General features: G+C 45.8%; 1 protein-coding gene across 8 annotated transcripts in view; it reads right to left on the bottom strand.

Moving 5' to 3' along the window:
* Positions 1 to 22,854, bottom strand: part of LOC147033115 (uncharacterized) — an 85,792-nt gene that overhangs the window by 49,677 nt on the left and 13,261 nt on the right. For 2 of the 8 annotated variants that reach the window (XM_085871214.1, XM_085871217.1), the window contains one exon: positions 3,719 to 3,763. The exons of 2 other annotated variants lie outside the window; for them this stretch is intronic. In XM_085871214.1, the coding sequence (XP_085727340.1) occupies positions 3,719 to 3,763 (45 nt within the window). Of the gene's footprint in view, positions 1 to 2,454; positions 2,506 to 3,718; positions 3,764 to 14,605; positions 14,739 to 22,854 lie in introns of those variants that run through there. 4 more of the 8 variants (XM_085871212.1, XM_085871213.1, XM_085871216.1 and 1 more) reach the window with 4 other exon arrangements.

The following is a 22,854-nucleotide window of genomic DNA, read 5'->3' as shown; positions in this document are numbered from 1 at the left end:
TTTTTTGTATCCCTTGTCGAGGCTCGTATGAGAGCTAACACACAACGCACAGTTAGGGGGGAATGAGATAAGAGGGGAGGGAGTGGGAAGGACAAAACAGTGGGGAACAGAGACATTAGGATATCTGTGGAAGGGAGAGGGATAAGGCGGGGAACATGGGGAATACAAGATGGACATTACAGGGACTTTCAGGAAGGAAAGCAGGGAATTTGAAGGAAGTGGGCTTGGGTGGATTATCGGGGGTAGAAATGATCAAGGATTTGGATGGGGGATGATAAGAGGTGGTGGTGAACAGCTGTTTTGAAGGCCTGGAGGAAAGAATGGGATTAAATAGGATTTAATAGAGTGAGGGAGTTTATTCCAAAGGTGGGAAAAAAAAAGAGGAATGAAAGAGTGAAGATGAGCAGTGATTCGTGATTTTGGTAGTTTTACCAGAAGGGCGTTGTTGGAGGACCTTGAGCGCCCTGTGGAAATGTGGTGGGGAAAAATCGCAGAGAGAAGAGGGGAGGCAAGGCTGGCGGAGACGGAAGAAGACAGAAAGACCACCGACCAACCTGCGGTGAGAGAGTGGGAGACCCAAAGACTCAGCCTCATTGTGGGAGATGCCAATGATCCAAAATACCTTGGTTTCCACAGCGTGAAGCCGAGAAAGGTGGGAGGCAGGAGCGCCAGCCCAGAGGGGAGAGCAATACTCGATCAGGCTGTGGACGAAAGCTTTATATGTGGTCAGGAGCTCAGGAGGGCCGAGGAAGGACTTTGCACGACGGAGAATTCCCAGTTGGTGACTGGCTTTGGAGGCGAGGTTTGAAATGTGGCTTTCTCAGGAAAGGTCATGGCAGATCGTGAGAACCAGAAACTTGAAAGAAAGGACTTATTCCAGAGGATTGTTGAGAAAGTGGATGGGGGGGGGGGGGTTCTAAACGGTCCTTTCGAAGAGACATACTGAGAGTGTGAGATTTGTCCGGATTGAAAGAGATGTTCCACGTGTTGGACCAGTTTGTGATTTTACCCAGATCTGCAGTGAGCGAAGAAGCTGCTGCTTGCCGGTCTGAGGGATGACAGATGGTACGGCAGAGGGTGGAGTCATCAGCAAAGAGATACTGAGGATTTTCCAGAGAGTCGGAGAGATCATTGATGAAAACCAGAAGAAGAACAGGGCCCAGAACGCTACCTTGAGGAACTCCAGCCTGGACAGGAAGAGGGGATGAAAGAACTCCATTTAGGGCCACACGTTGACTGCGACAGGAGAGGAAGTCTGCGAGCCATGAGTGGAGATGGCCTTGAATACCATGGGAAGAGTGTTTGGTGAGTAGGGCAGGATCCTAGACCGTGTCAAAAGCACGTGATATGTCCAGGGAGACAGAGAGACAGAGAAGGACAGACAGAGAGAGAGAGAGAGAGAGAGAGGGGAACAGACAGACAGACAGACAGACAGAGACAGACAGACAGAGACAGACAGAGACAGACAGACAGACAGAGACAGACAGACAGACACAGACAGACAGAGACAGACAGACAGACAGACAGAGACAGACAGACAGACAGACAGACAGACAGACAGAGACAGACAGAGACAGACAGAGACAGACAGACAGACAGAGACAGACAGACAGACAGACAGACAGACAGAGACAGACAGACAGACAGAGACAGACAGACAGACAGACAGACAGAGACAGACAGACACAGACAGACAGACACAGACACAGACAAACAGACACACACAGACAAACAGACACAGACAGACAGACACAGACAGACAGACAGCCACAGACAGACAGACAGACACAGACAGACACAGACAGACACAGACAGACACAGACAGACAGACACAGACAGACACAGACAGACACAGACAGACACAGACAGACACAGACAGACACAGACAGACACAGACAGACACAGACAGAGACAGAGACAGAGACAGAGACAGAGACAGAGACAGAGACAGAGACAGAGAGAGAGAGAGAGAGACAGAGAGAAATAACCCCTTCCCTCCCCCTGAATGATCTTCTGGGTACCCTTGTCTGTGTTTAGCTGTAAGTAAGTCAACTCCCGATAATCTGCTCTTTGTCTCTTTCGTGGCATTTTGATTGAAATTCATTCTTTATTTACCTCAGCAAATAAAAGGTTATTTTTATTTCGTTATTTTATAATTAATAAATTATTTGTCGATTTCCAACCTGTCCATGTTTGTCCTTTCCTTCTATTGGTCTAGCATTGTTCGAACCGAGATAGACTGGGAGGTAATTACCACAGTTTTGACCAAAAAATTGTTGGCACGCACCAGCGGTTAAACCGCTCAGCCGCCCTAATTAAAATATAATCAGATAACATTGGTGCTTTGCCGAGGGCACGCTCCCTGCTCAGGTAACCACGTGACCTCGAGTTAAACGGAATTGGAACTCATGGTTGACTGGGTGGTGTTCGTGGTTTTAAAACAACCCACCGTACCGCATCGTTAATTGTGAGCGGTGGCCCCAGGTCCAGCCGGTGCATAATCTCCTGCACACAAAAAAGTTTAAAAAAAAAAAAAAATTCCCACAATCAGCACCAACTGCATAACGACATCTATGTTGAAATTTACCTAATCCCTCTACCTAACTTTAAACTAACCCCCGGGTGTCCTTGGGTGGGATCCACTCCCCCATTCAATCCTTCACACTACGCATTACATTACTCACACTCATACCGGCCATTGCCCTGCCCCCACACTCATAATTCATTTATCACACGCAAACACATTTCCACTCACCGACACATCATCACTTCACTAATTTCCCCTAACTAACTCGTGCACCCTCGTCATCCCTTACACTAATGCATGTTCGATTTAACTCTATCGCTAAACTACGTCCCCACTATACGTTCATGTCTCGACTTAAACAGTCCCTATTGTCGCTCTTGGTCCCTAAATTTATCCTAGCCCTCCCTCATGGGTCGCTGCTTCGGTACCCACATAGAGGCTACCATCGCTGGCACCGCCATGTGGGCCAAACAATGCCATCCCCCTAAGCTAGTGCTCCTTTGCCCCAGGATGTGTGGGGCTGTTTCACCACTACGCTTCACACATGGGGGTTACTGTCACCGTCTCCTATGATAATGAGCCCTCTGCATCCGTGGAGGTGCTCACTCATATATCTGTTGCAAGCCAATTTGTGTTTGAATTCTTGCCACTGGGAATTGGGGTTTTCCCACTGGGAACCAAGCCGCGCTCGCCACGCCCATTGCTCATGCCGGGGGTACCGTGCATATTGCACACCTGGTCCCCGTGGAAAACAACTTGCAGCCAAATCCGTTCTGTTTCGCCGTCCGTGCTCCAGTGATTTATCTGCCACGAAGCGTGAACACGCCGGCCCCTCTGAAACCATCAACACATCGCGCCACCGTCCGTGCTTGGGCGGTTGGCAAAGTACGGACCGCGCACACTCCCTACCTCGTACGCAAAGTCCCGTGGAGCCAGCGTGGTTTCCAATACAAGTCTGTCCCGCTCAGGAGGCTCGCCCCTCCGGTCCGCTACACTAACCACTACTCCCATCCAGGTCGATCCGTGTCCCACTCTTTCGTGTACACTCATCCATGTTATGTCACATGCACTCCGCACATACTCTGGCACATTGGGCGCTCCAAGAAACCCCAGGTCCTTGATTCCCCCCAAGCTCGACACACACACACAATCGCATCATGTACGTACCTGCCCGGTCTCGCCATGACTCACCTTCATTATACTCACCTCCTCCCGTTCTTCGAGCACTCCGTCACGCTGCAAATATAACACGTCCATGCATTCAACAATCTCTTCCTTTACTCTACTACTTGTTTCTACCTGTTTTGCTTTAATTTCAATAATCTCGATTTTTACCTCATCCACCTCCTCTCTTACTTTCGTAAATTCCCGATGCGCCCCTTGTATTTCCCCCTCTAACGTCACCTTCGTTGTTTCTATTTGTGTTTCCATTTCTCGTTCATTTATTCCCATTGTCTGTGTCACCTCCTCTACTCTCTTCGTTAGTTTCTCGTGTGCCATTTTACATTCGTTTTTAATTGCAGTCATCTCTCTCATTGTTTCCTTCTTGGCAGCTATTAACTCCTTTATCACTCTGTGTTCTTCTCCATTTGTTCCTTCAACTCATTCTGTCCTATCGTCAGTCCTTCTACCTCCTTCGTGATGTTTCCAATCTCTCCCATCAGTCTGGCATCGCTCTCCCTCATCTCTTCCCGGACACCGATCCGACACTCCCTTACCTCCTCTCGTACCGCCACCATCTCTCTGCCCATCGCTTCACTCATCTCCCTTTTTATTTCATCGCCCATCACGTCAATTTTTTCTGTTCATCACTTCCATTCTGCTGTTGTTTTCGTCCATTTTTCTGCTTATCGCTTCGCTCGACATTTTTATTTGAACAATTAATTTCCTCATGAACAACATCATGTCATTCTCGGGCAGCACTGGTGGCGAAAACCCGGCGTTCTGTGCTATCGTCGCACCACATTTTCCAGAGGCCAAAGGTGAGGGTTATTTTCCATCTCGCCCATTGCTTCCGCTTCACCCTCCATTGTGACTTCATGCGGGTCCTGGGTCAATTCCGTCTCCATATTTACATCATCTACATGGCTCACCAGGACCTGCCCGTGTTGGTTCCGCCATTGTCCGACCCTATAGATTTAACTAAAATTTGGTCGAACCCCTCTGCGTGAAGCACACCACTGGTCGACGACCTGACACCAATTTATTGATCAAGGGGTTTGAAAAATCTCCCACTCCCGACACCAGTTGTTGTGGCCACGAATACCGAGACACCAGCTTGTCACTCAGGGGGATTAATTCCCAATTGCCCTCGGTTGAGCCGAACCTGGGGCCACCGCTCACAATTAACGTTGAGGTACGGTGGATTGTTTTAAAACCACGAACTCCACCCAGTCAACCACAAGTTCCAGTGTCCGCCGTCTAACTTGAGGTCACGTGGTTACCTGAGCGGGGAGCGTGCCCCCGGCAAAGCACCAATATTATCTGATTAGATTTTAATTAGGGCAGCCGAGTGTTTTAACCGCCGGTGTGTGCCAACGATTTTTTGGTCAAATCTGTGGTGATTACCTCCCAGTCTATCTCGGTTCGAACAATGCCAGACCAATAGAAGGAAAGGACAAACATGGGCAGATTGGAAATCGACAAATAATTTATTAATAATAAAATAAATAAATAAAAAGAACCTTTTATTTGCTGAGATAAATAAAGAATGAATTTCAAAGCAAAATCAATCAAAATGCCAGGAAAGAAACAAAGAGCAGATGCTTATCGGGGGTTGACTTACTTACAGCTAAACGCAGACAAGGGCAACCGGCAGATCATTCGGGGGGAGGGGAGGGGGAGAATCATCTCACTCACCAGAAAGTCATCCGTGAAGTGAAAACGCCCTAAAAATGCGTGCGTGCGTGTCACGTCCGTCGCCAGCACCCAGCTTTGCCGTGCACCCTCTCGCGGGGCAGCCTTGAACGCCAGTCAATGTCTGGAGGGCACCGAGATCGTCCATCGTGGGTTTAGACCCTGGTGTTGGTGATCGACCTGTGCCTCACTTGTTGGCGGCACTGCTCACACCCACATGCGCACCACACGCTCGCTTGCCGAAGCACTGGGAAGGGCGAATTGTCTCGTCGGCGCTGGTCAGACACCTGCTTATTGGTCGCTTCTCTGGCCCTTTGCTTTTTCCTCTCTCCTTTCGCTTTTCCTCTCCTCACTTTTTCTCTTCAGAGTCTGTGTCTCTGTCTCTGTCTCTGTCTCTGTCTCTGTCTCTGTCTCTGTCTCTGTCTCTGTCTCTGTCTCTGTCTCTGTCTCTGTCTCTGTCTCTGTCTCTGTCTCACACACACACACCAGAATGTCTCCTCTCACAGAATGTGCCTGACGCTTTCTCTCGCTCGTTTTTGTATTCCCGGGCCGTCTCCGCGGGGTGCCTTCCGCGCCAAGCTCACCCCGCCCCACCGGGGCACAGTTACCATGACGACCCGTGCGCTCTCAAAAAAAGGCGGGCATCGGAGCTCACAAAAGAATGCTGCTGAGGAAAAATGAGGGCGGGCTTCAGAGCTCGCGAAAGAATGTTGCTGAGGAAAAATGAAGGTGGGCTTCAGAGCTCGTGAAAGAAATGTGTGTGAATGTGTCCGTCGTGAAGAAAAAAGCTTCCCATTTGAGAGGGGATCTCTCCTTTACCCTTCTCAACGCATCACATTTAAGATCCCATTAGATATGGGGACGGGACTAATCTGAACATTCATTTAAGGAAATAACTGTCTGAGGACCTGGATGTGTGGACGCATTCATCAGACCGGATTCTAAAATCCGTAACAATATACATAAATATATATATATATATATATATATATATATATATATATATATATATATATATATATATATATATATATGTTAGGACACATGAGCTGATGCCATCAAAAATTGACTTGTAAATTGTATAATTGTTAATTCAAAGCACATTACAGAAATCATTGCCTGGAATGTTTGCCGAGTGGGTGAGAAATTAAATGTTAATCAGCTCACTGACTTGTGCAAAAATATTCAATCCATAACGAGCACACACTCACCAACTACGTTTGATGCATCACTTTCAATTGTAATCATATATGAATCCATCCTTACTACGTCATTTTGTATTTTTTTTTTTTTTGCATTTTTTCTTCTTTCCAGGGGAGGGGTTATGGGAAAAGATGGTCTTGGGTAAAAAACACTCAACATCAACCACACAACACCACTTCACGAGACCCCGACAAACAACACTCCGCACACATGCATACAATCACCCATCCATACTCAAGCAACCTAAAAGTCCTTCCAACATCCCTATACCCCTCTATCTCCAATACTTCCATCCATCCATCCATGGGCACCATACTCTATGCAGAGCGTTGGTGCTGCTTAAGCAGTCTCCTTGGCTATTGGACACAATCCTGGATGGGTCGCCACTCCGACACAGGATACCAGCAAGCTGGCACTCATTTTGCTGACCACGGAAGGATGACAGCAGAATCAACCCCACCTGGTATTAATTCAACAGCCGAGTGGGATTTGATCTCAGGATCCGAGGATCCCAAGCCCACCACCCTAACCATTAAGCCAACACCAGGCATACAATACTTCCAGGTACCTATCCAATTCCAATTTAAACTTCTCTCCTGTGACCGAAGGATGTCACCTGCTCAATTCTACAGGCATAATCTCCAGGTGCGTGACAGAATCTCACTAAAATTTCCTCCTTTGAGGAAAATGGTTACTGCAGCAGTATCAGGTAGACCAATATGCAAAGGTACAAGCTCAGCATCTAAAATGTGCCAGGGATAATTAACGCACTATCAAAGCAGAGAAATACAATGGTGTCATGGATGCTATCACAACAATTATGAAGTAAGAGATGGCACCCACTGCAGTCATCCATCCACCATCAGGCTATGGTTCTCCAAGATGGAATGCAAAATGGTTCCAGGACGTCATGGCCATTGTCAGAGTCTACGGTGAACTGGACTACTTTATCATGTTCACTTGGAATTCCAACTGGCCAGAAATATAAGGTCACTTCTCCCAGGGCAGTCCCCAAAAGACAGACCATATATAGTTGCTCGAGTCTTCATCATGAAGAAGGAGCGTTGCCGAATGACCTCACCGAGAAACAACATACTGGGCAAGAGTAAGACATTCATCTGTGTGAAGGAAGACCGGAAGTGTGGATTGCCCGTGAGTCAAAGGAGATTAATTACAAGCTTTCCGAGTAATATCTCGGAGTGTTTTGAGTGAATTCATGAATTTGCATTTCAGGGTGCAGAACTCACAGAATGATGATGACTAGCATGATGGAGAACTGACATAGTTTCCGAATGAAGAAGCTTCGCTATCGTTATGAAGATATCTATGAATAACCGCACCGAAGGTCACTGCGACCTCAGCTTCCACATGTAACTGCAAGGACAAAAATAATTAGTTTTCCGTTATTTTAAAACGGGTAAAAGATATTGTTTCTCCTTGAAATTTTCAGGAATGTTTGAGTAAACAACTTATGGCAATGTCATCCCCTGTTTTACCCTCAAAAAGCATTTCGAACAACCCCAGATATTCCCTTTCGGCCAATAGCCTATGACAACTACTAAACACATTTTGTTGCAATACAGTAAATTTATAACTCATGATCTATTTCTCTTTTGAAAGTGAACATGGCCAAAAATGTTAAATTTGAATGGAGGGATTTACAGGTGCACACTCAAAAAATACCTGAACGTTATTGCTCTAAACGCTGATAAATATCAAGTTCAGTATGAGTTTCTAAGATGTATACTCATTCTCTCTTTATTGCTTTTTTTTTTTTTTTTTTTTTTTTTTTTTTTTTTTTTTTTTACCTTGGTCGAGGCTCGTATGAGAGCTAACACACAACTCACAGCAAGGAGGCATGAGACAAGAGGGGTGGGAGTGGAAGGGACAAAACATTGGGGAACAGACACAGGTGAACTGTGGAAGGGAGAGGGATGGGGATGGGACGGGAACATGGCGAGGAGAAGATGGACATTACAGGGACTTTCAGGAAGGAAAACAGGAGAATTGAAGGAAGTGGGCATGGGTGGATTATCGGGGTAGAAAAGATCGAGGATTTGGATGGGGGAAGATAAGAGGTGGTGGTGAACAGCTGTTTTGAAAGCCTGGAGGGAAGAATGGGAAAGAATAGAGTGAGGAAGTTTATTCCAAAGGCGGGAAAAAAGAGGAATGAAAGAGTGAAGATGAGCAGTGATTCGTGATTTTGGTAGTTTTACCAGAAGGGGGTTGTTGGCGGACCTTGAGCGCCCTGTGGAAATGTGGTTGGGACAAATCGCAGAGAGAGCAGGGGCGGCAAGGCTGGAGAGGAGTCGGTAGAAGACAGAAAGACCACCGACCAACCTGCGGTGATTGAGTGAGAGGCCCAAAGACTCAGCTTCATTGCGGGAGATGCCAATGATCTTAAAAGCCCTGGTTTCGACAGCGTGAAGTCGAGAAAGGTGGGGAGGCAGGAGCACCAGCCCAGAGGGGAGAGCAGTACTCCATCAGGCTATGGACAAAAAGCTTTGTAAGTAGTCAGGAGCGCAAGAGGGCCGAGGAAGCACTTTGCTGGACGGAGGGTACCCTCTCGGCGACTGGCATTGGAGGCAAGGTTGGAAATGTGACTTTCCCAGGAAGGGGCATGGCAGATAGTGAGACCCACAAGCTTGAAAGAAAGGACTTCTTCCAGTGGATTGTTGAGAAAGTGGATGGGGGGTTTTGTAAACGGTCCTTTCGAAGAGACATAGTGAGAGTGTGAGATTTGTGTGGATTGAAAGACATGTTCCACGTGTTGGACCAGTTTGTGATTTTATCCAGATCTGCAGTGAGCGAAGAAGCTGCTGCTTGCCGGTCTGAGGGATGACAGATGGTACGGCAGAGGGTGGAGTCATCGGCAAAGAGAAATAGAGGATTTTCCAGAGAGTCCGAGAGATCATTGATGAAAACCAGAAAAAGAACAGGGCCCAGAACGCTACCTTGAGGAACTCCAGCCTGCACAGGAAGAGGGGATGAAAGAACTCCATTTAGGGCCACACGTTGACTGCGACAGGAGAGGAAGTCTGCGAGCCATGAGTGGAGATGGCCTTGAATACCATGGGAAGAGAGTTTGGTGAGTAGGGCAGGGTGCCAGACTGTGTCAAAAGCACGTGATATGTCCAGGGATACGGCTCGGATTTCCTGTCTGGCATTGAGGACCTCCATCCATTGATGGGAGAGCAGTAGCAGCATATCCAGGGTAGAGTGACCTGGTCTGAAACCAAATTGATGATTGGAAATCAAGCCATTGGAGAAGAGGAAGGATTTCATGTCTGATGCAATGATGGATTCCATAACCTTGCTGATGATTGGGAGAAGGCTGATTGGTCTGTAGTTACAGGGATCTGTTTTTGCACCTTTTTATGCAGGGCAGTGATGTTAGCAGATTTCCAAGCAGATGGCAGATGACCTTGGGAAAATGAGAGGGTGAATAGAACAGAGAGAGGGTGAGCAAGAGCAGAAGAGCAGGCTTTGAGGACACGTGGGCTGATGCCGTCTGGACCGGTTGCAGAATCTGACTCGAGGTTTGAAAGCAAGCTCTCCACCTTGTCAGGAGAAAAGGATACAGAGTCCAGGGACAGTTGGGTGCGACTGGGTAAAGTGGGTAGAGATAGTGATGGGTTTGGGACACAAGATTTAGCTGCAAACACCGAGTTTAGACATTCAGCTTTATCACGTGTGGAATCAGCAGTGCGGCCATTTGAGGTAAGGGAGGGGATGGAGGGGGAACATACACCAGAAACAGATTTGATTAAACGCCACCAGGATTTTGAGGAGGGAGAGAGGTCTGAGAGTTCAGACTTGAGATGAGAAAGATGTTGTTTTCTGGCTCTCCTGAGGGTAGATACACACTTGTTCCGAGCTTTGTGGAAAGAACTGAGATTGCCCTCAGTTGGGTTTGCTTTCCATGAGGCAAAGGCAAGTTGTTTCAGGACAACTGCCTCGCCACAAGCTTCAGTAAACCAAGGGCGGGAGGAAGGGTAAGACAACTGAACACGAGAGGGGATAAATCTGTGCATGAGGGAGAGCAAGTTGCTTGTTGCTTGTTCAACAATTGCACCTCTCTACAACACAGTACGAGTATGAAATGACGAATAACGAAACCGAGCTGAATATTATCATTCATCGATATTGAGCCTTGGTGGTGTGATGGAGCACCTGCTCCAAGTCTGGGAGGTCGGCGGTTCAATGCCCAGCCGAGTCATTCCAAACACTTTGAGCTTAGACAATGGTATGTGCTGCTCAGCACTTAAAAACAGGTGGAGCACACACACACACAAAGAACCGCTAGTTAGTAATAATAGTGTAGGCTTTGACAGGGCCTCCTCCTGCATCGAAGTTCCTTGGAAGAGAACTGATATTATATTATTATTGGCTGATAAAATGGCAATACGGCATTTTCAAAATGACATAATCCACCCCAAAATGCTCGGTTGTGCATGTGCAGAAACCCCAGGAAGCTGAAGAGTTCGGGGCAAAATAAAATGTATCGTGTGTCCGGGATAAGGATTGCTACTTAGAATGGCTCACCAAGCTTCTGAAAGATACTTGTAAGAGGACGTGAGAGAAAAGGCTACATCTCTGGACGACAACAGATTTGGAGAACTTTCTCAGCTCGCCGAATGGGCATCGGTCGTACTGCAAACTCCCGACAATATGGGTCGGTGCAAGGCCCGAGTGGAAGGAAGTGTGTTACACAAACCCGCGATGGATCACCACCAGTAAATGGACTGGGTATCTAAGATTTGGTTCTTCTGAACAATGATGGGGAGGAAATATTGTTGCGGGCCGGGTATCAGCTGCGAGCACGACCGCGAGGTGGAGCAGTAGGGTCGACTCCACCGAACACCCGGAATCTAGATCGTACCTTTCGGAAAACTCCGAGGGTACGGGTCCCTTACAGGACCGTGAATCGTTAATAAATCAACCACATGGTACAGGGTTATTTGCCAAACTTCAAAATACCGAGAGGCCCACGTGGCGAACTACCGAGTATTCACACCCTCGACGGAGCTCGAACGGGACGAGTAGTCTCCGTGCTCGACCCGTGCGTAACCCGAGCGGATGGTTACCGAGGTCCCGTCGGTCCAAATGCACACAACTACAGCAACATTGGCCTTCTTAATTCCCCAACACGCACCTTGCTAAACCAATAAAAGAAACACAAAAACGAGCTGAAACATTGAACAGGGGATTTATTTATAGTGGGGGAGGGGGGAGGCAACATCCAAGAGCAGAGTTAAACCAACTATAAAGAAATGAAATCATGTACAGCACAAGCACTTAACTGTTCCTACTTAAAGACGGGCCCACAGACAGACGCACACCCAAAAGAAACGGACCCAAATGGTCTTGATTATGGAAATGAAGGGAAATGGAGGTCCCAAATGGAGGGAAGTCGAGCTGAGGGACGAGAGCGTGGCAGGCTACCTGGCCGCGAGCGAGCGGCTGGATGTCCACCCCCTCCCGGAGCTCCGGTCACCAGAAGATGGACCAGGGCAGCCAGACGCAGATCATGCAAGCGACGAGATGAGGGCAGAGAGCCAGACCACACCAATGATGAGATGAGGGCAGGGAACCAGGAAATGAACTCCATCCACGTACGTGCTGACATGCACGTAGGCAATGGCGTCGGTGTGAGGAAGCGAGGTGAAGGCGTGTTGTTGTCGTTATTGTTGTTATAAAATCCTAACTATCAAAATAACTCCGCAGCGCATGAACAATTAATTACCCATTAAACAAAGGGGAAGGAACACTGACGAGAAACACAGACTTATTGATATAACTGTTCTCTAGGGACCCTGGCTGTTGTGTGCGATGAGTTCCGGCTTCGTAACAATATCAGGGGCTTGTGCTTGTACAGGGCAAGTTCAAAATTATTATATTTACCAATCTGAAATAGGCAAAGCCAAGAAGCGAACGTAGAATTCTTCTTACATTCGCTTCTTAAATATATCAAATTAAACAGTCTTTTTGCGATGAAAAAATAAATATTACCTTAACATTACCTTTTTATACCTCATTTCGAGTGCGGTTATGATTTAAATCGTTGAGCGGCAGCCTATTAATTATATTATATTATAACCGAACTAGAAATCGAAGTGTCAACATCACAGTCAAACCGAAGACAAAAAATAAAACAAAAAAAAAACAGGGAGTCTGGAACACTGACACTAACCATTACCTCAACGTGTTTCGACTTACGAGTAACGTGTGTCGACGTGTGTCAACGATCGCGTATCGTGCGTACAACTTATTCCCATTGCATGCAGAACGTGTGAGGCATACGGCAAGTACGTCGTACAATTTTTCACACGTTTAAAATTTGAAGACATACTTCACTTAATACGACGTATGATAGCGTACTTTAGCGTTCTATTCACGTATACCAAACTTAACCATACCGTATTCTACGTGCGCCAGCATTTTAGACGCATTTTTCAGAGGTCGGCATACGCTGGCAAGATCGCCAAGGTGTGACTGCGATGTTGACACTTCCATTTCTGCGGCGGTTACGATTTGAATCGGTGTGCGGCAGCCTTTTCATAACCTACGCCACGTGATCGTCGGCGATACGTGCAGCGCGCTATGCCTAAGTTGGACTATCATTGGGCATAGGTTGTGAAGGCCGACAACAGGCTAAGCATTCGTTGGTATAAGTTATCTATAAGACAACGAAACGTTCTGTTTCCGTTACTAATATGTGATGCAAACGACCAACTCGTTATGAATACGTCCGAATCTTTAAAAAAAAACAAACATCAAAACTTCAGCGTAAGCCAGCGTTTTACATACATTTTGTTTGATACGTTGCCATTGCTGGCTAAAACGTCAAGGTGTGACTGGGCCTTTAAGTATGAAGCTCACTGCGTTCGCTATTAATCATGTTGAGAGTGGGGAGTCATAGTTGTGTGGGCTGTAAATACATATATATTTTTTGTTTAGTTCTGGGACCAAAAGAGAAATTGTATTCAATGTGTGTGTGTGTGTGTGTGTGTGTGTGTGTGTGTGTGTGTGTGTGTGTGTGTGTGTGTGTGTGTGTGTGTGTGTGTGTGTGTGTGTGTGTGTGTGTGTGTGTGTGTGTGTGTGTGTGTGTGTGTGTGTGTGTGTGTGTGAGATTACCACGACCGCCGCTAGCTCATTGGATTTACAAGAAATGGTACAAACCCGACACCTCTCTTCCAATGTTATTTGTTAGGGTAAAGTGAAGAATCACTTTTCATAAAATTAAACAAAAATATCGCATCAGGATCTTCCCCAAAATTGAATCAGTTTGTCCCAGTCACACACCCAACCTGTCCACCAAGTTCCATCCAAATCCGTCAACAACTTTTTGAGACATCCTGCTCACAGAGACAGACAGACAGACAAACAAACAAACTCGTTCATCCTCATTCGGTACAAAGCACACATCAACGTTGAAATTGTCAGTTCTATTATCTTCCCACGGGCACAGACAAATTATGGTTCAAGTTGCAGGACAAATGCAGGACAGAGATCCGGATGATAGTGAAATTGAGCGCTATCAAAATGGCCGTTACATCAGCTCATGTGAAGCTTGCTGGAGGCGATACGAGTCCCCTCTCCAGGATAAGAATCTATGTGTGCAAAACCTCCAAATTCACACGGAAAATGAACAGAATGTCCTCTTTCAACTAAATGAAGCAAGACAAGCAGCTGAAAAAGTACCGCCAGGAACACAGATAACAGGCATTCTTTGACATTAGGCAGAACGAGAGAGAAGAAAGGGCTATAACATCTCCAGATATCTTCAAGCACAACACCTGTTAACACAATAAGTGGCAGAAACGCAAACCACAGAGTATGCCAAAACAATTGGAGGAAAGCGATCTGACCGAGACCATTGGCCATGTCACTGTAATCAACCTGTCTGCAAAGCAATCAGAGATGTATTTGTTATGCATGCTCCTTCCTGCATCAGATACCAGTTCCTATCAGCTTTGAATATTTAACACTGTTCAAGGTGCAATGCATGAGACATACAGAGAACTGATGACGATGACGATGACGATATGCAGTTATGCAAGATGAAATGTCCATCCACTTTGGACCTCAGTCTGAGGCAGGTGTTTGCCAATCTCCACATCTACGAGACACCTCCATACCCTCTGGTATCCTGGGAAAGAGACAAACGATCATTGCGCCGTGACTTGATACCCGAGGATGAAGTGGATGAGCCAACAGATCAAATACTCAATGAAGTCCTTTTAGAAATCCAGGATCAGGTTGAGTGAAGTGATATTGAGCTGACCAAGGACTTCAAACTCCCAGGACCAAATGACACACTCCTCAACAATTGCTAGTCTCATGAAATACAAGAAGAGACCAACTTTGATGTTGATGGACAAGGCTGACTGCGAGTAAAATATGCGCAAGTTCAATGATCGAAAAGGTCAAGGATAGTGTGGAGAGGGATCGGGAATCACAGATTTGTATACAGTGCCTAAAGAGAGTCGACACCCCCCTTTCGAAATTTTCATTTTTTTGTTACCTCGTAGCCGGGAATGAAATTGCATTAATTTCGACTTTTTTCACCTTTATTTACACTTCGTAACCCACAACTTCGAAATGAAAAACAATTCTAGAAAATTAATTAAAAATACAAAACTAGAATATCTTGGTTGGATAAGTGTCCACCCCCCCGAGTTAAGACTTGGTGGAAGCACCTTTGACAGCAATTACAGCCGCGAGTCTGTTGGGATAGGTTTCCAAAAACTTTGGACACGTTGATTGGACAATATTTCCTCATTGTTCTGTACAAAACTGTTCAAGCTCAGTTAAGTTGCGTGGGGAGCGTTGGTGCACAGCAATCTTCCAGTCACGCCACAGATTTTTGATTGGATTTAGGTCGGGACTCTGACTGGTCCACTCAGGACATTTATCATTTTGTTCCTTTGCCACTCGAGTGGAGCTTTGGATGTGTGCTTTGGGTCGTTGTCATGTTGAAAGGTGAACTTCCGTCCCAATTTCAGCTTTCTTGTGGAGTGCAACAGGTTTTCCTCTCGGATTTTTCTATATTTTTCTCCATCCATTTTCCCTTCTATCCTGACAAGTGCCCCAGTCCCCGCTGGTGAGAAACATCCCCATAACACGATGATGCCACCACCATGCTTTATAGGAGGGATTTTTTTTTTGTACACCTTGTCGAGGCTCGTATGAGAGCTAACACACAACACACATCAAGGGGGGCATGAGACAGGACGGGAGGGAGTGGGAGGGACAAAATAGTGGGGAACAGACACATTAGGAGATCTGTGGAAGGGAGAGGGATGGGACGGGGAACATGGGGAATAGAAGACAGACATTACAGGGACTTTCAGGAAGGAAAGCAGGTAATTTGAAGGAGGTGGGCTTGGGTGGATTATCGGGGGTAGAAAAGATCGAGGATTTGGATGGGGGATGATAAGAGGTGGTGGTGAACAGCTGTTTTGAAGGCCTGGAGGGAAGAATGGGAAAGAATAGAGTGAGGGAGTTTATTCCAAAAAGGCGGGAAAAAAGAGGAATGAAAGAGTGAAGGTGAGCAGTGATTCGTGATTTTGATAGTTTTACCAGAAGGGGGTTGTTGGCGGACCTTGAGCGCCCTGCGGAAATGTGGTGGGGACAAATCACAGAGAGAGCAGGGGAGGCAAGGCTGGAGAGGAGACGGTAGAAGACAGAAAGACCACCGTCCAACCTGCGGTGATTGAGTGAGAGGCCCAAAGACTCAGCTTCATTGCGGGAGATGCCGATGATCCGAAATGCCCTGGTTTCCACAGCGTGAAGCCGAGAAAGGTGGGAGGCAGGAGCACCAGCCCAGAGGGGAGAGCAGTACTCCATCAGGCTACGGACAAAAGCTTTGTAAGTGGTCAGGAGCTCAGGAGGGCCGAGGAAGGACTTAGCACGACGGAGGATTCCCAGTCGGCGACTGACTTTGGAGGCGAGGTTTGAAATGTGGCTTTCCCAGGAAAGGTCATGGCAGATGGTGAGACCCAGAAGCTTGGTGTTCTTTGGGTGATGTGCTGTGTTGGGTTTGCACCAAACGTAACATTTTGCATTGAGGCCAAAAAGTTCCATTTTTGTTTCTTCAGACCATCAAACTTTTTGCCACATGGATTCAGAATCTGCAGAGTGTTTTTTTGTATACCCAAAACGGGACTGAAGGTGGGTATTTGTGAGTAATGGCTTCCTTCTTGCCGCACTACCAAACAGGCCAGATTTGTGGAGTGCTTGGGATATTGTTGTCACATGCACACAGTGACCAGTCTTTGCCATAAAGGGCTGTAGCCCTTTTAATGTTGCTGGGGGGGGCGGGGGGGGGACACTTATCTATCAAGATATTCTAGTTTTGTATTTTTTATTTATTTCCTGAAATTTGTGGAATTTGTTTTTCACTTGGAAGTTGTGGGTAACGATGTGTAAATAAAGGTGGAAAAAAAGTCTGATTCAATGAAATTTAATTTAAGGCGACAAGGCAACAAAAGGTCAAAATTTTAAAAGGGGGGGGGTGTACACTTTCTATAGGCACTGCAGATGCCAGTGGAGGAAGAGGAAAAACTTTCACTTATGAAAGGCTTATCCCGGCATTCGTTCATTCTAAAAACAAGACAGCCTTGGCAACAAACAGCAACAAGTGGATCGTAGTTACCCTCCCACCAAATGGACGCACGTTCCACAGTCGAACCGAAGCACCTTTAAACATTATGGAGGTATCCACGTGCCGTGTCTCCGAGCATGACAACAGAGCACAACTTATTTGCTCCACTTTGCTCGTGGTACTCGATGAAGCATCAATGCTTGATCGATGTGCTGTGGAGGCAGCTGACCACAACTTTCATGGTAATGTATTCAAAAAAACAAATCGTCCATTTGGTGGGGGGTTCCTATTGTTTACAGGGGAGACCGGCATCAAATACTGCCAGTTGTGAGAAATGGGGGTTGAGCACAGATTGTATCCCGATGCCTGAACCGCTCCTATTTTTGGGAACATGTGAAAGTCATAAATCTGACAAAGAACATTAAAGTTGAGTTGCCTAAAGGAGATTCAAGCAGCAGTAAGCACAAGTTTGTGAAGTATCTCTTGGATGTTGGTGAAGGGAACCTACAGGCGGTGGCCAAATAAATGAAAACATCTCATAGCGTGTTCGGCCGCCACGTGTAGCCAGTACGGCCTGTATGTGTTGCGGCATAGCGTCTTCCAGCGTCTGGAATTCTGCAGGAGGGATGCGGCACCATTCCTCCACTAGAAAGTCAATCAACTCACACCTGTTTGATGGAGGTGGAAAACACCGTCTCAGGAATCGTTCCACAATATTCCATAAATGCTCGATCTGGTGACTGAGAAGGCCATGACATATGGATAACATCAGTGTCATGCTCATCAAACCACGGATGTGGATGGGGATGGGGACATTGGGGGGGGGGGATCTCCTCTTGCAGCCATGCTACTGTAACTATAATTATTGGCAACCAGGCCTGTGCAGATTTTCATACATATGACCCTAAGCATGCTGGGATGTTATTTGCTGAATTCGCACAGGGGCCACACTTATGTGGAAACCATAGTTTGGTGTCCCTCATTTACCCAGATGTTTCCATTTTTTTTTGGACACTAACTGTACTTTCCCACAAAGACCTAGAATAATTCATAGTTCAACTAAAGTCACAACTTGCCTTCTCGGGCAGCACCATGGAAGCTCTTTGCGAACTGGTGTATCAGGATGTTGGCATCAACGTAACACATACAGACTGGTCGTGCCAACGTGCTCTCATGTGCCCAACAAATGTAGAAGTAGACAGTGAATCTGTACATAACATCTCAAGTCCCTGGAGAAGCCTACACGTACAAGTGCTCTGATCACATACTCGATGACACCAATGCCCACCTGTACCCAAAATAATGGCGTCAATTCACTCTGCCCTTCTGGAATGTCACTGCATGTACCGATCTTGAAAGTAGAGATGGTAATCATGTTGCTACGAAGCTTCGACCCGATGGTCATTGCAAGGAAATGGATGTCAAAGCTGCTGAGCTGGTCATGGAGGCACACATTGGAAATCAGCTTTTCATACCTCGCATTCCCATCTCTCTGTCGGAGCAGATCTTCCCATTCAAGATGATACGAAGACAATTCCCTACATGGCCGTGCTTTGCAATGTCAGTCAGTAAGACACAGAGATAAACGCTTTGCAAGATTGGGCTTTTCACATCATTCCACTTCTTCGGTCACGGTCAGTGCTACACAGCGCAAAGTCGAGTCGGTGATATCAACGGAACAAAAAACTGAGCACATGAAGGTAAGGACGAGAATCTGCAGAATCGGCAATGGCGTCCATAAAGAAATCCTCAGATAAGTGAAATTTTTTTTTTCTCTTCAACAAAACCAACTGAATCTCACAAATAATTAATTACCTTGTTGTACACACATCTTCTTTCTTCACCAAGTCACGTCCCCAGAGGGATCGGGCATTTACTAGCGCGGGAAATGCAGATGCAAGTCTCGTCTCACACCGAATCATGGGCGATTCCAATAATGTTGAGAGCTTCAAGTTCTAAACTGTTTCGGCGGGACAGATGTGATGCTCCGACACCAGTCGATAGAGAAGACGTGTAGACTACGAGTAGCTTTGATTTTTCCAAGGAAGAACTTGCATCGCCGGATGAAGCCGAGTCTGTGGCTGGCTTTGCTATGTGATCGGCCCAAGAGAGGTCATAGCTGATGGTGACGCCAAGAAGTTCACGAGACTGAACCTCTTCCAGTGACTGACTATGGAAATAGATAATGTGACAATCCTTTTACAGCGACGAGGTGAGACGATGAGATTTTCCAGGATTGAAGGACATGTTCCATTTATCAGATCGACATCTAATCAACTCCAGATCAGTAGAGAGTGATGCAATCATTAGAAAGGGTAACTCAGAGGCTCCGATTGCATAATTTTCATTTTTTTTTTTACAAACCGAGTGATGGATGAAAGTGTCTCAGCTCAGTGAAGAACAAAGATTGTTCACAGTGGAAGTATATCACAAGAATAATCCCACCGTAATATAGTTTTACGACATTTTAGAACCAAATTACGGTACCTGAAATTACAACCCAGCAGCTGCCGAATGACAATTCGGCAGCACCTACTCGGGAGCCGACTCGTGAAAAGAAATAATTATTATGTATATTTGACATCAGTAAACTCTGCTTAACTATATTATAACGCTGCATAATAATGATGAAGCAAAGTTAGTTTACTGATGCAGTGACGGAATACGAAAGTACAAGGTTTGAAGAACCCGTTTTCCTTGTTCGCCGTAAGATCTGCCGCACGTGTATGTTTTGTACCAACTATGGTACACAATTCTCCAGGCGATTTACGAGAACCGAACGTGGCGGCAGTTGTTGCCGAAAGTTGTATTATTTGTGAACACGCAACATAAACACGCAACAGTTTGCGTCGAAGTTAGAATCGACTGAATGAAAGATCATTCCCGTACAGATGAATTAGACGCGCAAATAAGAAGTGGGTTTCACAGCTGGGAATTCTGTTTAAGGTATTTTTGTTTTGTTTTTAAATGAAGACCGTTCGATAAACATGGCACGAGTCCTGAAACGGGAGAAAAACAGAAGACACCGACGAATGATGAGATGGCTCCAAAGTTCAAGTCGAGTTTGTGAAAAGCTGTTTAGGAAATAGACCGCTGATGAGAAATATTAACTCTTTACAAGTCTGAAGATGACGATGGTTCACGAGCGGTATTTGATGATGTAGATTGTTTCAGAAGTCAAGGATGAGAAAATGTGATAATTTTTGACCAAGTTATAAAAATGATCAACATGATGTGGTACGAGTGACAAGTTATTAGCTGCAAAATGTCGAAAACCCGGTTTCGCTCAACAACTTTCAAAATTTGACCTTTGCATAACCTTTAAAGGTCACAAAACAATGTTGTGGACATTAAAATAAGGAAACAGGATACGTGCTATAGCTTATTGGAGTTAGTTCGTCGAAGAAGGTTGAAAACCCGGTTCGATTCCCACAACTTTGAAAATTTGACCTTGGTGAACTTTAAAGGTCAAAGGTCAAGGATTATGACCTTTGGTGCAAAACTTCCTCTGGAACATTCCAGGAACAATATAACGTCATTTGGTCCAGGAACAATGACATATAACAATATATGTCATTTTGCACTCCTCGGATTATCCATACTTTGATGAAATCAGCGTAAAAACAAACTTGAAGGGGGCGCCACGGGCAAGGTGTTCGAGATAGAGCAAAATGGTTTCAAGACTTTAGGTGGGGAATCACCTCAAGATTATGCATGAAAATATTGTCATCCCAGCTCTCAAAGTTTGGGCGTTCGTATGATTTTTACGTCAAAATTCGCAATTTTCTAAGTTCGTGACCTTGTGACCTTGACCTTGTGACAAAAATGAAAAAAAAAAAATCGAGCTCCGTGGGGCTATGCAGGTGCCATTGGGATAACCAAATACCGAAACCCCAGCCCGATTCGACAAACCCCCCTGGAGAAGATAATTTTTTATGTCAAAATTCGCAATTTTCTAAGTTCATGACCTTGTGACCTTGACACGAAAATGAAAAATCGAGCTCCGTGGGGCTATGCAGGTGCCATTGGGCTAACCAAATACCGAAACCCCTGCCCAATTCGACAAACCCCCCTGGAAAAGATAATTTTTTATGTCAAAATTCACAATTTTCTAAGTTCGTGACCTTGTGACCTTGTGACCTTGACACGAAAATGAAAAATCGAGCTCCGTGGGGCTATGCAGGTGCCATTGGGCTAACCAAATACCGAAACCCCTGCCAGATTCGACAGACCCTCCACCCCCACCCCCCCCCCGGAGAAGATAATTTTTTATGTCAAAATTTGCAATTTTAAGTTCGTGACCTTGACCTTGGGACAAAAATGAAAAATCGAGCTCCGTGGGGCTATGCAGGTGCCATTGGGCTAACCAAATACTGAAACCCGTCAGATTCGACAAACCCCCGAGGAGATGCAAATTGAAATTCGGCTACCCCCTAAAAACACGTTTTTTGGGCGTGGCTCCGCCCTTAATGAGCGCACCACACCCATTCTCAGGCAAACACAACTAGATCATGGTTATAAACCTCCACCAAAATTGTATCAGGATCGGGTCAAAACCCATGGAGCTATGCTCAGGACAGACAGACAGACAGACCTACAGACAGACAGACACACAACAACAACGAATATCGTAGTCACATATATTTTTTTCATGAAAATATTTTTTCATGAACCAATAAATGTTTTGTCAACCAAAGATCACATGTTCCGAAGAAATTAACAAAGATGGCCAGAAAAACCAAATTTCAGAGGCCTTGGCTATCCAACCAGGTCTGCAGGACTAATGGAAGCGTCCTCGTGTAATGGCAAACTTTACCTATCGTGTTGTTTTTTTTTGGTGAGGATTCTGATTATAAAAACCATCGTCAGTTTGTACCAGATCCATTTTGGCAGCGTAGGTAAAGCCGCTGTCACATCTTGACGTTTTAGCCAGCGTATGGAAACGTATCAAAATGTATGTAAAACGCTGGCGTACGCTGAACTATTGGTTTTTTTTTCCAGTTTTGGGCGTATTCATAACGACTTGGACGTATGCATAACATACTAGTAACGTACACAGACCGTTTCGATAACATATAGATAACTTATACCAACGAATGCTTGGCGTGTTGTCGGCGTTCACAACCTATGCCCAACGATAGTCTAACTTATGCATAGTGCGCAGCGTATCGCCGACGATCATGTGGCGTAGCCTATTAAAAGGCTGCGGCTCGACGATTCAAATCATAACCGCACTCGACATCGAAGTGTCAATCCGCTGTCACACCTTGACGTTTTAGCCAGCGTATGCCGACGTATGAAAAATTTGCCGAATACGCTGGCAAACGTCAAATATGTTATGGGTAAGTTTTGTATACGTTAAGAGCACGCTGAGGCACGCTGGCATACGACGTAGTACACCGAGTATGTCGACAAATTTAAGCATGCTGAAAATGTTTCGACGTATGCCAGTGTATGACGCACACGTTCCACATACGCTGGCCATAAGTTGTAGGGCACGTTACGCGATCGTTGACACACATCAACACACGTTACTTGTAAGTTACTCATAAGTCAAAACACGTCGAAGTAATGTTTAGCATACCCGAAACTTATTTCTAACCTATGAGTAACGTGCTTTGAACCTATGTGTAACGTATCTCCAACGCATATTGACGTC

The sequence above is a fragment of the Eptatretus burgeri genome, chromosome 2 (assembly GCF_056783735.1).
Source record: "Eptatretus burgeri isolate ZD-2024b chromosome 2, Ebu_testis_v1, whole genome shotgun sequence".
NCBI lineage: Eukaryota > Metazoa > Chordata > Myxini > Myxiniformes > Myxinidae > Eptatretus > Eptatretus burgeri.
The sequence above is the reverse complement of the archived record's forward strand: the minus strand, read 5'-3'. Positions and strand labels throughout refer to the sequence as shown.